Genomic DNA, 12771 nt, shown 5'->3' with positions numbered 1-12771 from the left:
TGGTTTCCTTCCACCTCCCCTTTTCCCCCAGCAACCATGTTGTTTATACCTAGGTCTGCACCCTTTCTATTTTACAATTTCCATCAGTAGTGGATTACAGCAAAAAAGTGTGCTAATGTAGATGAGTCTTCTGAATCATTACCTGTAAGGATGTGGTGTTATGAGACATTGTGTTGCTTGAGTGAACCATCTTGTACAGTGGTTCTCAAACTTTTGTACTGGTGACCCCTTTCACATAGCAAGCCTCCGAATGTGACCCCCCCCTTATAAATTAAAAACACTTTTAAATATATTTAACACCATTATAAATGCTGGAGGCAAAGCGGGGTTGGGGTGGAGGCTGACAGCTTATGACCTCCCATGTAATAACCTCGTGACCCCCAGTTTGAGAACCCCTGATCTTGTAGATGATGCAGAAAACAAAGGTGGTGGTTATTAAAGAACCCATTGCATTTTTCAGAATCTTTGTGGTGTTGGTCTTTATGGATCTGATTCAAAGCCTATTAAAATAAATGGAGAGACATCCATGGACTGTTGGTAAAGTTGGAAATGGAAACCTAACAGAGTATGTCTACTCTGCATTTTAAAATCTGTGCAGTGAGTCTTGGAGCCCGGGTCTACAGATTATGGCCTGCAGGACTCACGCTATAGTGTTAAAAACAGCATTGTAGACGTTGTGGCTCAGGCTCTGAAACCTGCTCCCCTCCCTGGGCTTTAGAGCCAACACTTTGGCATATATCAGTAACCCAGGGGGAATAGAAAGCAGGGGTATGATAACTGAGGCCCAGAATGCCACCTTGGTTACCGAGAGGAATTTCTTGCCTAGTTTCTGAGACAGGAGTTAGATCCAGCCAGAGAAATAGGAATTGCATTGGTCACTGTTCTCCTTGACTTGTCTCAAGCAAAACTGGGAAGGCAGTTTCCTTGAACCATGTGTCATAGCACAGTGGTGTCACAGGACTCTTTGCTGCTTTTACAGATCCAGACTAACACGGCTACCCCTCTGATACTCTAATGACTGAAAGTGCAATATGGTAACCCAGTTTTCTTCCTTGTCTCTTGTTGGCAGAGTACTTCATAAGACAGTAAAATTTGAGTTGTCACCTTGGTAGCCTGGTTTAGCATTACCCTTTGATTACAGTCCTGCCAGTTCTCTATTCACCTAATATTGTTCCAAGTTATTTTGAATTATCTTTTAAGTAATGTTTTGTGAGGCACCCTATCAAATGTTTTAATAAAATTAAATTATACTTAATCTGCTGGGTTTTCTTCACTCATTAATTTTGTAGCTCCATATGCGCCACCCCCCACTAACCAAGTTTGTCAGCACTAAATATTCTTCAGTAGCAAGTACTGTTTGGTACTCATGATTCTATTATCTTACAGATACCAACAGATTAAAAAGTTTGGCTAAAAACTGTGCATGAGTGGGTATGAGAAATCCTCCAAATGTATGGGATTTTGGGATGTATTTTTTTGTATTAAACAGCTTGATGGTGTTCTTTGAAACTACTGTTTTAAAACAATGAACTGTTTCAATAAATACTTATTATTCTTATAGACACAAATATATAATTTACTGCAATTTTTTTAAAGCTTTGGCTACAGTTGAAGATTTCCAGATTCGTCCTCATGCACTTTATGTGCATTCTTACAAGGCTCCTACATTTTGTGACTATTGTGGGGAGATGCTTTGGGGTTTGGTACGACAAGGATTAAAATGTGAAGGTAAGTCAAGTGTTAATAGCTGATAGGTGAATCATGATGTTTTAGCTTTTATCTTTACAGAAAGTTACAGGGAAAGTATAATGGCAGGCTCTGTACCTTAATTACGTTGTATAATTCATTTGTTGGTCAGCGATGAATTCAGTTTTTGGGAAGGAGCATAGTTCAATTGGAGCTTTGACTGTATATCAGGAAACCTGAGTTCTGTTTGTGGCTCTGACACAAAATTTGTATGACCTTGGGCAAGACACTTAATTTCCCTGTTCCTGTTTCCCACCTGTAAAAAAAGGGAATACTTAATTCCCAGGGGTTTTGAGAGGCTCAATTAGTGTAGAGTTTGAGTTCCTTGAAATAGCTTTTTAAATAGTTTAATGGAGAGAGTCCCAAAGGGGAGCCCTTTTCCGTATGGCCTTTGTCCAGCTGGATTGTGGAAAGTGTTGCAACCTGTTGTCAGCAGGCTGGTGTCCAGGTACTTGAAACACACCACTTCCTGCCCATTGGCTTCCTGTTCACTCCTGTGGCTTCAGCTTAGCCATGAGAGCCTGCCTGTGGAAAAAGTGAGGAAGATCAGTAGCCACACACGATCTGAGAGACCCTGTTTCCAGGTTTTATCAAGTATCAGGCAAGAGTAATTGGAAATCATTATTTAGGTAAATGGCAAACTCCAAAATTTTTAGTGCAAAGCAAGCCATTATTGTAAATTACAGTAACAATAAATACTGAGTTTCCTATTCTATTACTTTAACTGAATCTAAACAAATTGCTACATTTGTCTGCTATGTTTCTGGATTTATATTTTTCCTCTCTGCTTTATAAAATATTAATACTATACTTGCCATTTTAAAATATTTTAATTATTTGTGCTAAAGGAGGAGTTCTCTTTACATAATTTTTTCAAACTGACATTTTTAGGCTGTGGATTAAACTACCATAAGCGATGTGCCTTCAAGATCCCAAATAACTGTAGTGGAGTGAGAAAGAGGCGTTTGTCAAATGTGTCTTTACCAAGTGCTGGGCTTTCAGTTCCCAGACCAGTGCAAACTGAATACACAGCCACTGCCACTGAAGAGGTATGTAACAAAAGTGTAAAAACAAAATACACTTTATACGCAATAATGCTGAGTTAAATCCATCATGTTTCTGGGAACTAGAACCAGCCTTATATCAATTGATTTAAATTGAGTAAAAACTAGTTCAGATTAACCATTTCAGGCCATGCTTGTTTATTTTTAACTTGCTGGTGAATCTTTTACGCTATGACATTTGATGATAATTCTGTGTTATTACAGGGATTGTAAGAAGTGAAATTTGAGGTGGATTATAACTTACGTATAATTTTGCCATTAATGTGTCATTCACAGTAATGTGTATTCTTTAAAAATCTTGGGATAAGAGATGATAAAATGCATTGATTCCTTTTGGAATATAGGTTTAGTGTGCAATTACTTATCAGACTATAATAGATAATTGGGTAAAACACAGTATAAATTGTACATTTATAGTGTGAAAAGAGAGAATGTTCCACAGAATTCAACAGAGACATTTATGTAGGGAGTAAAGATCTTACAGGAAGTATTCTTCTCATAGATATTATCCACAGTAGTCCCCCACTATTAAGAGGGATGAGAAATTAACACAAGCTCTTATATCCCAGACACGGCAACAAAACATCCAAGGGCCAATGGGGTCATTAGATCAGTTATATTTGTTACTAACTGTGACCGGTGGGTGGGAGTAAGATAACTGAAATTAAGCCTGTTCTTACCTTCTAACTGTCTGTTTAAAAAATAAAATCTAAGAGTTAATTGCAATTGATAGAAATAGCATTGTGTGGCCAGAGTTATGGCAGGGGTTATGTTGCAGTTACAAAATTTCTATTTTGTTGTCTTTGGCCAGGATTCTGCATCTTAATTTTTGTCAAGTTTCTTTGCTGTCATATGTGTTGGGTTGAGGTTCATTTACTCAACAGATGGGTCTAAGAGAGATTTATTATCGCAAAATATTCAGCCGGTAGTGATCAGTTACTTACAAGTGGGAAGCTCATTAGGACAATCTTACTGCAGTTGCCTCCAGCACCAGACAGTACAGCTTCAATGTCTCTTTGTTACACAAACTTATTTATATAATTTTGTTATCTTTTCATATACATGTATACACCTCTACCTCGATATAACACTGTCCTCAGGAGCCAAAAAATCTTACCGCGTTATAGGTGAAACCGCGTTATATCAAACTTGCTTTGATCCACCTGAGTGCGCAACCCCCCCCTTTACCTGCTTTACCACGTTATATCCGAATTTGTGTTATATCAAGTTGCGTTATATCGGGGTAGAGGTGTATTAGTCTCTCATTTCCATATTAACTCTCCTCCTTTGTCAGTACAAGTTTAATGTTGTTCAAATTAGTCTTTTCTAGGTTTGTAGTTACTTTATTTTTTCTTGTTCTCAGAAATATGATTACTTTGCAGTTTTCTTACACATGTGCAACATTATACATGATTACTCTGCAGTTTTTTACACATACACACTTCTACATATGCTTATACTGTTAAACATCATCCGAAGAAGTCAGCTGTAGCTCACGAAAGCTCATGCTGAAATAAATGTGTTAGTCTCTAAGGTGCCACAAGTATTCCTGTTCTTTTTGCGGATACAGACTAACACGGCTGCTACTCTGAAACCTGTTTTGATAATGAACAGCAGGCTTCTGCCAGGCCTAAATATGTCTCTGCTCCCAACAATATGATGCCAGAAGATATTATAATCCCAGGCATAAACAGTTTTAAATTTCACTAGAGAACACAGTGGGGCATCTGCCCCTTTCAGAGCTGTTTTGTAAAATTGTTTTTATTCCTTGAGTGACTGAACTCCATTGTGGGAAGGGAATACCAGACTTCAGTGAAGCAACTTCACTTTGTATCAGCTGAGGATCTAGTCCAAGGTCTTTAAGATACTGTCCTGGTCATTACTGTCAGACACTGTTACTGTCATTTACTATGTACCGTTGGTGTGTTTGGTGTTCTACAGTACGTGGAGGGAGATGCCTTTCCTAACTTCAGAGACCGTACAGTATACATTTTACAGACAGTAACATTCAGGAATACAATAAACCTTTTGGTCAGAGACGAGAGGGTCCAGTCTCAGAGCACTGAAGACAGGGGCGGCTCTACGTTTTTGGCCGCCCCAAGCAGTCATGCGCGGGAGGCGCCCCGGAGCCGCGGGAGCAGCGGACCTCCCGCGGGCATGACTGCAGAGGGACCGCTGGTCCCGCGTGGCTCGGCTGGACCTCCCGCAGCTGCGGACGGTTCGCGGGTCCGGCGGCTCCGCTTGAGCTACCGCAGTCATGCCTGCAGGAGGTCTAGCCGAGCCGCGGGACGAGCGCCCCCTCCGCAGTCATGCCTGCGGCAGGTCCAGTCGTCCCGGGGCTCCGGTGGACCTCCCGCAGACATGACTGCGGCAGGTCCGCCGGACCAGCCTGCCGCCCCCCCTGGCGGCAGGGGACGGGCCGCTCCTCGGCTCGCAGCCGAAGGATGAGCTGGGGCCCCAGCCTTTTGCCGCCCCCTAGATTTTGCCGCCCTAGGCACCAGCTTGTTTTGCTGGTGCCTAGAGCCGCCCCTGACTGAAGATAAATACAACTAAGTTATCACTGAAAATCTTTGCAGATGTTCAGTTGAACTATGATAGAATAATCACTATTTCTCCACCTAATGTGGTATATCCAATTTTTTTTCCATACAAATTCTGCATATTTGCCCAGTGCATCTTAGATTTCATCTTTGTTTTTATTTTCAGTGTTAAGGGGATTAAATTGACAATATAGGTTACTGGATTTGCAGTCTTGTCAGTTGGTCCTATGTTATTATAGTTTGAGTTTTGCAGTGCCACATTCCTCCACCTTCTCTGATGTTCAGTGTTTTCCATATGGTTGTCCTGAAACTAAGTACTATTATTTTACTTTTGTAAACAATGCACCTAGATCAGCAGTAAGGCTTTGAATATTTCATTTAAAATTTTAAATTACACATTATTATGGATTATTACCTAATTTAGTAAATTGTCCTGGCATGCAAGGCTTTCTGAAACAGCGTGATGTGGCAGGTGTCTATTTCTGGGGTTATTGCCTGTAAAGCCTCCCATTTTGGAGGAGTCTGCATGTGAGGCTGATGTTTATCATAGGCCTGTGCTGTTTCTGAGCCTTTACCATACTACCTGAAGAAATCAAAAGTGGGTATTTTTGGTTTTGTTTATCGTTTTAGTCCTTGTGGAAATACAGATTCATAAACTTTTTCCTGTTCTCTGCAAATCTTTACAGTATGGTGCTTCCTTCAGACTTCCAAAATTACTTCTTAAAATTGCCTGGCCAACATGCTCTGCAAAAAGATGTTTGCTCAATGTCTGGGCCAAGCGCCCCTTGAAAAAAATGGTTTCTAAGCTTGACATGTTCTTATTAGAATCTCATGTGCGTCCTCTATTCCAGCGCTGCCACCCAGAGCCCAGCAAGAGAATTCCCTCCTGGAGTGGGCGTCCAATCTGGATGGAAAAGATGGTGCTTTGCAGGGTGAAGGTTCCTCACACCTTTGCTGTCCATTCCTATACTCGTCCCACCATATGCCAGTACTGCAAACGTTTGCTCAAGGGCCTTTTTCGCCAAGGAATGCAGTGTAAAGGTAGGAGTTCAGTGCTCTACAGCAATCAGATTAATTTCAATTAATGTTACAATATTTAAACATTTTAAAAATGAATCTCATTATCTAAAATAGCAGCTTTATTTAAAACAGAATTATATATTTAAGATAATTGCAGTTTTCATGCTTTGCTCCATTCGAAAAGGTATTAATTGGATGTATAATTTTGTGAATAATGTACTTGAATAATAAGTTAGTTCACATGTAGATCAGCAAAGAAGTTAATCCTCCAAGGATCATTCTGAGTAGCTAAAAAATATTGTGGAAGACATTCCCTCCTTTAAAAATCACTTGCATTTCAACCAGAAGCTTTTAAAAAACAAATACAAAAACTCTTAGAGACACTGTCAAGTATCGTACTTAAAGACCTAGATCACATTTTTCCTGTACCAGTTTAGTTTTTTTCCATTAGGTGCACCTGTGTTTATAGGGAGAACATCTTAGCATATCTCTACCTCTTTGTTTATATTCTCACATCTTTCTCACAGCTCTCAGAACATGGCATATTATTACATTATTTCTCTATTGACTCTGCATTTGCAGAATACCAAACACTACAGACTTTACCTACTCAGTGTTTCATTGCTTTGTTTGTGTAAAGGGGTTGTCATTCACTGTTCATGAGCGCATCCTCAGCCCTTCTGGTCACTCTGCCTTTGGCCAGTGAGAGGGACCTGGGCCCGCCCACTACTCTGGGTCCTAAGCCAGGGACCCTATGGCTAGCAGCCACCTGCTGCTTCCTTCACTACTATCTATTGCAGCATTCCTTGGGCTGCTTCTCACTGTGTCCTATCAGCTTGTTGGGTCCCCAGCCTGTTCCCTGTTTAAGCAGGGTCTCTCCCAGGCCTCTCTCCCAGAGAGTCCGTCATAATCTCTGCCCTGTGCTCTCAGGTGCATTCACCTGGTGAGCTTCTAACAAGTCTCTGGCCCTTCTTGTCAGGGCTATTTCTCCAAGGCCTCTGTGCCTGCAGAGCTTCCCTGCTTAGGCAGGGTTTCTCCCCAGTCTCCGTACCTGTGGAATTTCCCAGCCCACGACTGCTCTGTCCAGTTGCTGCAGCTTTCTCAGCCAGCCAGGAACAGCATTCTTCCTCCTCTGGCTCCAGCCAGCAACTGAGCTGTCCAGGCCCTGCAACTTCTTTTATATGTGCCTTCTAGGCTCTGATTGGCTGCCTCCCCTGCAGCCTCTCTAGGCCACTTAGACAAACCTCACTCTATTGCCTCACTCTATTACCTGGGGTGGGGTGTAGTAAGACTGCAAGGCCTTCCAGAGGGCCTCAAAGGGCCTGGTACACCATCACAGTTTGTCACAGAGAAAGTTAAAAATCCCAGAGTGGTGAATCTTAAAAATTAACATAGAATATTTTACAATCTGATGGACATTTCTTCCTGGAGTATACCAGAAGGTCCGATTTGAAGGCTAAACTATTTGGTCATGTTTTAGTTTGAGACATGTTGCCCAATAAATCTACAGTAATCCTGTGTGTAAAAAGCTTTTGTTTAAAACTTTCTTTCGGTTTTGTTTTCTTTCATCTGTTATGTAAAAGTAACTGTAAAATTGAACACCAGATATCAGTAGATTTCTTTGCAATGGGAAGAGTTAAAACCTCACATCTTTCATCTCTGCTGGTATTACAGCTTGAAAATTCTAGGCTGCATGCAGGATTATTTAGGATTTAGAATCTCTGTCTTGTAGGACATGCACTGTTGATATGTAATCAAACAACAAAGCTTAAAAAGACACTTGAAACTTTATTTTAACCTTTAGAGAGTGAAAATGGTTGACAGCAGTTACTTCAAAGAGAACTGGTCTTGAATCCATCCAGACACATGGAATTCCTCTATCCGCAATTTCAGGGAAGTGACTTTCAGTAGATATAGATAGCAAAAAAGCATAGAGAAGTGAGAAATGGGCATGAAAGAAGAGAGATGAAAAATAAATATGACTAGCATTTCAAGGAGTACGACACTTTCTTCTCAGCTCCTTATTGGGATTCTGAGCATCTTCTTTTCTCCAGCTACTCAAAAGTAAATCAAGAAACTGACCTTGTTCTGTAAATCTTACTAGAAACATCCCTGGAGAAAAGGGACAATTACTTTGTTGACATTTTGTCACTCTAGGTGCTCAGAAGACTAAATAAGGAAGTGGCTGGATCCAGCATTTAGCTTCTTAGGTTAAAAGGTAGGAGGCTGAGCTGTTTCTGTTAATCCTGTGGAAGTGAGAAACCCCTGGTGACTCCTGCTTCATGTGGGCAGCAGCAGGGAGGGCCAGATTGTTGGTTCAAAAGCAGTCCTGGAGACAAAGGAAATCTTTAAGTTGTGATTACTGTACTGAAGGGAGAAATATCATGGCGCTGGCAGTAGGGAAGTCTTATAACCTTGACGGGGGTGGTGAAAGACCTGGTGTCATAGTGGCCATGGTGGTCGCAATGAAGGTCGGAGCAAAACTTTAGTCCCATAACAGCAGGCAGAACAAAAGGTAGGGAGGAGCCAATCTTTGATTCCAAAACAATGGGAAAAAGGGAACTGGGGATGGAGAAGAGAGAGTATGAAATAAGAGTGAGAGGAAGGGAGGGATAGCTCAGTGGTTTGAGCATTGGGCTGCTAAACCCAGGGTTGTGAGTTCAATCCTTGAGGGGGGCCACTTAGGGATCTGGGGTAAAATCAGTACTTGGTCCTGATAGTGAAGACAGGGGCTGGACTCGATGACCTTTTGGGGTTCCTTCCAGTTCTATGAGATGGGAATATTTTCTCATATTCTTATTCTAACCAGAGCAGAATAATAAAATCAGGATTAAAAAAACAAATGAGAGAGAGAGAGAGAGAGAGAGAGAGAGAGACAGAAAAGAATAATATATTTCTTGGAGAGAGAAGAGATGAAAGGATAGTCACAGATGCCAATATGATTTAATGAATTGCAGTGGAGGCATCTCAGCAAGTGACTTTGTGACAAGATTGTTGACGTGCTTTCTGGCCTGAAGTTGGTTGAATATCTTGTTGAAAATAATGTGATAGTTATTTCAAAGGCTCTTTCTGAGTCTGAATAAAACTAAACTATATGTAATGACATATGTGGGATTTTTCTATTTTAGATTGCAGATTTAACTGTCACAAACGTTGTGCGTCTAAAGTACCTAGAGACTGTCTTGGAGAGGTGGTTTTCAATGGAGGTAGGAAAAACATGTTTTCAAATAGTGGAATATCTCTGGAGACATAACAAAATACACAAACCTTATTTTTGTTACTTTCTGATCCTGTCAACTCTGAGTATTTTAAGGCTAAAGATTATTAAATGCCCTTTTCCACTCCTCCTTTTTTATTCCTGGAGAAGAATTGGTCCCTTTGAGGTAATTGAGAATTAAAGGTTTGGCTTTAAGACCTGTGTGTCTCTGGTGCTTTAAAACTTACTTTAAAAAATCTTGGCAAACTCAGTATACTTCATTTGATGATTTCTCTTGAAGTCAAGAATTTGGAACATTTTTTCATGTCCAAAGATGAGTTTTAATTGTGTTCAGTCTACTCAATGTTTTTCATGAAGGACAGCTTTCTTTGTCGAAAAAAGGGCCATTTTTAATGGAGTAAAGTGGAAAATTGCATGGGGAAACATTCTCTCTCAACAATTCATTTTTAATAGCCAGTCAGCCAAACAATATTTTGTAATGTGCTAGTATGTATCTGAAGAAAGAGAATTTCCACTAACTTCTTAACTTGTTGGAGCTTTGGTTTGTTTAATAGTACTCTGTTCCCAAAGGGCTTGTGGGGAAGTGTCCTCTCTTCCTAAAGTCTTGAGGTTTTGCCTTTTCCAATATCATTTCTCCCTTGGCTGTCCTGACCTATTCAAAAGGGAGGACATAGGCTTGATTCTCCATTCTGTCTGAGCTTTGTGAAGAGAGAACGGAGAGGGAGAATCACAGATGACTGATAGCATCTCCCTGGTTCTGGGCCACCTGGCAGTATAAGTGAAATCTTCAGGGGAGCAGTTTTAACTTATACCAATGAAGCATTGAGTGTGTACGAACTCCGTTCTGCAACACTGCCTTTGGATTGTCCCCAACACCCCCATCCTCTGTATGCTGGAGTGGGAGGTCAGCTGGCCCAGGGGGAAGCTTTCCGTTGGAGGAGCAGTCCCTTGAACAAGGAATTGACCAGCTCTGGCCACTTCAAAGCCATTTTGCATTACTCAGTAATGAAAAAATTTAGGGTTCTTAAATGGTTTCACAGGTGTGGTCGACTGTCTTTTTGTTTGTCTGTGACTTGATTTTTGTGTGTGTAAGACTAGATCAGAGGGGAGAGTTCTGTGACTTGTCATTAACTTAAGATAATTCTATCTATTGTTAGAACCTTCTAGTCCAGGCCAAGATTTGGACATGCCAATGGAAGTTGACAGCAATGAAATAAACAGTGATGGTAGTCGGGGTTTGGATGATGTAGAAGAACCTTCTCCTCCAGAGGACAAAATGTTCTTTATGGACCCTTCTGATCTTGATGTGGACAAAGATGAAGAAGCTGTCAAAACTATCAGGTAAGCAGCAACATAGATTGTTGTGCTACAGGCATTCCATTCCCCAATACTGTGTACTGAAACAGTGGTTTGCACAGTTCCATATTTGTTGTTGCTAGTCAGGTCTTCATTTTCACAGTTTTACAAAACATTCAGTCCCAAATAAAGATGAAAACCAAGTAAATTAAAAGCCTAGATATATGCTGGGATTTTTTTTTCTTGCAAAAGCTGCTGAACTGTGACTGTCAACCTGGAAATAAATCAGCTTATTGAAAAATGGCTTGAATTACAGATTAGTCAATGGAAAATGCTTTGCTGACCAAGATCTTCATGCCTATTTTATGCTACTGACCTTGGACCAAATTAATTCCTACTGTAAATAGATTTAAATGGTTTTAGCTCTTGTGTTTTAATTCCTTATGAGCTGGGCTAAAGGGGGTGATATTTTAGTTTTTGTAGCTTAGATTTTGATGTGAGTGTTGATTTCTCTGTGTACAGCTTGTAAACCAATTTTCTTTACTTACATAAAGTGGGGGGTATTGACAGTTTGAGAAGAAGAATTTGCTACCTGATTTGACTGAAATTAAATAGCTTCTTGGGCTTAAATAGGACAATCATTATCCAATTTGGGTTAGTGTACTTTATTTTATTATGTTTTTTTTTAAATTTCTGTATTACTTTGAAAAGTGTCAGCTGGATTCTCTGAAGCCATGTTTGCAAACTATTCCCACCAATGCTACCACCACTTTCTGGACAGGGCATTGGTGGTTTTTACCCACAAAGTTGGATAAACCTGCAGATTTAATTAATTCATATAAAAAAAATGTTAGAAGCCGCCAGAGCCTTGTCTGCACTTGAGCTAACACTAGTGGGATTTTTTTTTGGGGTGGGGGGTGTTAAAATTGTTTAGTGCAGGTATGGCTCAAATGAAGAAAGTCCGTTTCTAGCTAGATGTACACATGTGACATAAGCTGTCCAGGCACAGATGACCAGTGGAATAGCAGTATTATGGAATAGTGTAATCAGTGGAATAGAATAAGGGTATATAAAGGTATACCTAATATATAGGTATTAGCGATACTATTTTTTGCTTGTTGGAGAAAAAAAATGACCACTTCAGTTAATCTGTAGTGAGACAGTCTTATTTCTCTAGTCATTCTCATTCCAACCAGGCATATCTTATCTTCAATTTTGTAAACATATCACTCTGTCATAAGTGCTTTGGCATTTGTACTGGGGAAGCTAGTAGGAGCCCTGTGACATGTCGCAGCTGAAAAATCCTGCTATTCAACTGGATGCTCATTAAGCTAATGACATTCAACTTATTTAGAAGCTGACCTTGTCAATCAAAGAAATAGCATTTATAGGTAAGAAAAGATGTCTGTTCCTGAAAACACACAGCATAGTACTGGTATAAATGTCTTTAAATCTTAACAGTTTCTGATTAAGTTATAACCTTTTTTAAAACTTAGTCCATCAACAAGCAATAATATTCCACTAATGAGGGTTGTACAGTCAATCAAGCACACAAAGAGGAAGAGCAGTACAATGGTGAAGGAAGGATGGATGGTTCACTATACCAGCAGAGACAACCTGGTTAGTAACTTGAAGTTTCTTCGTATATCTATTTTATTTTAAGGGTTACTTGTTTAAATCAATAAATTTCCCTTTTTAAAAAAAAACTGGTTTAATAATGTATTGATATCCTTGTTTAGAATTTCATTTGAATATATTTAGATGTATACAATAACAATATGGCTAAGCAAATCTAGCAAGACTTGATTCCCTGTTTGCTAGCCCTGAAATTATCTAGAGTGTCTGTCAACTCCATAAGAGTGTATTTAGCAACAACAGCTACGGATCT

General features: G+C 40.0%; 1 protein-coding gene across 4 annotated transcripts in view; it reads left to right on the top strand.

The window, feature by feature from the left end:
* The window catches only part of PRKD3 (protein kinase D3), an 83861-nt gene that overhangs the window by 47791 nt on the left and 23299 nt on the right, over positions 1–12771 (top strand). For all 4 annotated transcript variants that reach the window (XM_039529771.1, XM_039529773.1, XM_039529772.1 and 1 more), the window contains 6 exons: positions 1597–1728; positions 2638–2795; positions 6202–6391; positions 9499–9576; positions 10745–10928; positions 12380–12503. In XM_039529771.1, coding sequence (XP_039385705.1) covers positions 1597–1728; positions 2638–2795; positions 6202–6391; positions 9499–9576; positions 10745–10928; positions 12380–12503 — 866 coding nt within the window. The remainder of the gene's footprint in view (positions 1–1596; positions 1729–2637; positions 2796–6201; positions 6392–9498; positions 9577–10744; positions 10929–12379; positions 12504–12771) is intronic.

This window comes from Mauremys reevesii, linkage group 3 (genome assembly GCF_016161935.1).
Source record: "Mauremys reevesii isolate NIE-2019 linkage group 3, ASM1616193v1, whole genome shotgun sequence".
NCBI lineage: Eukaryota > Metazoa > Chordata > Testudines > Geoemydidae > Mauremys > Mauremys reevesii.
This window is presented reverse-complemented; position numbering and strand designations above follow the sequence as displayed.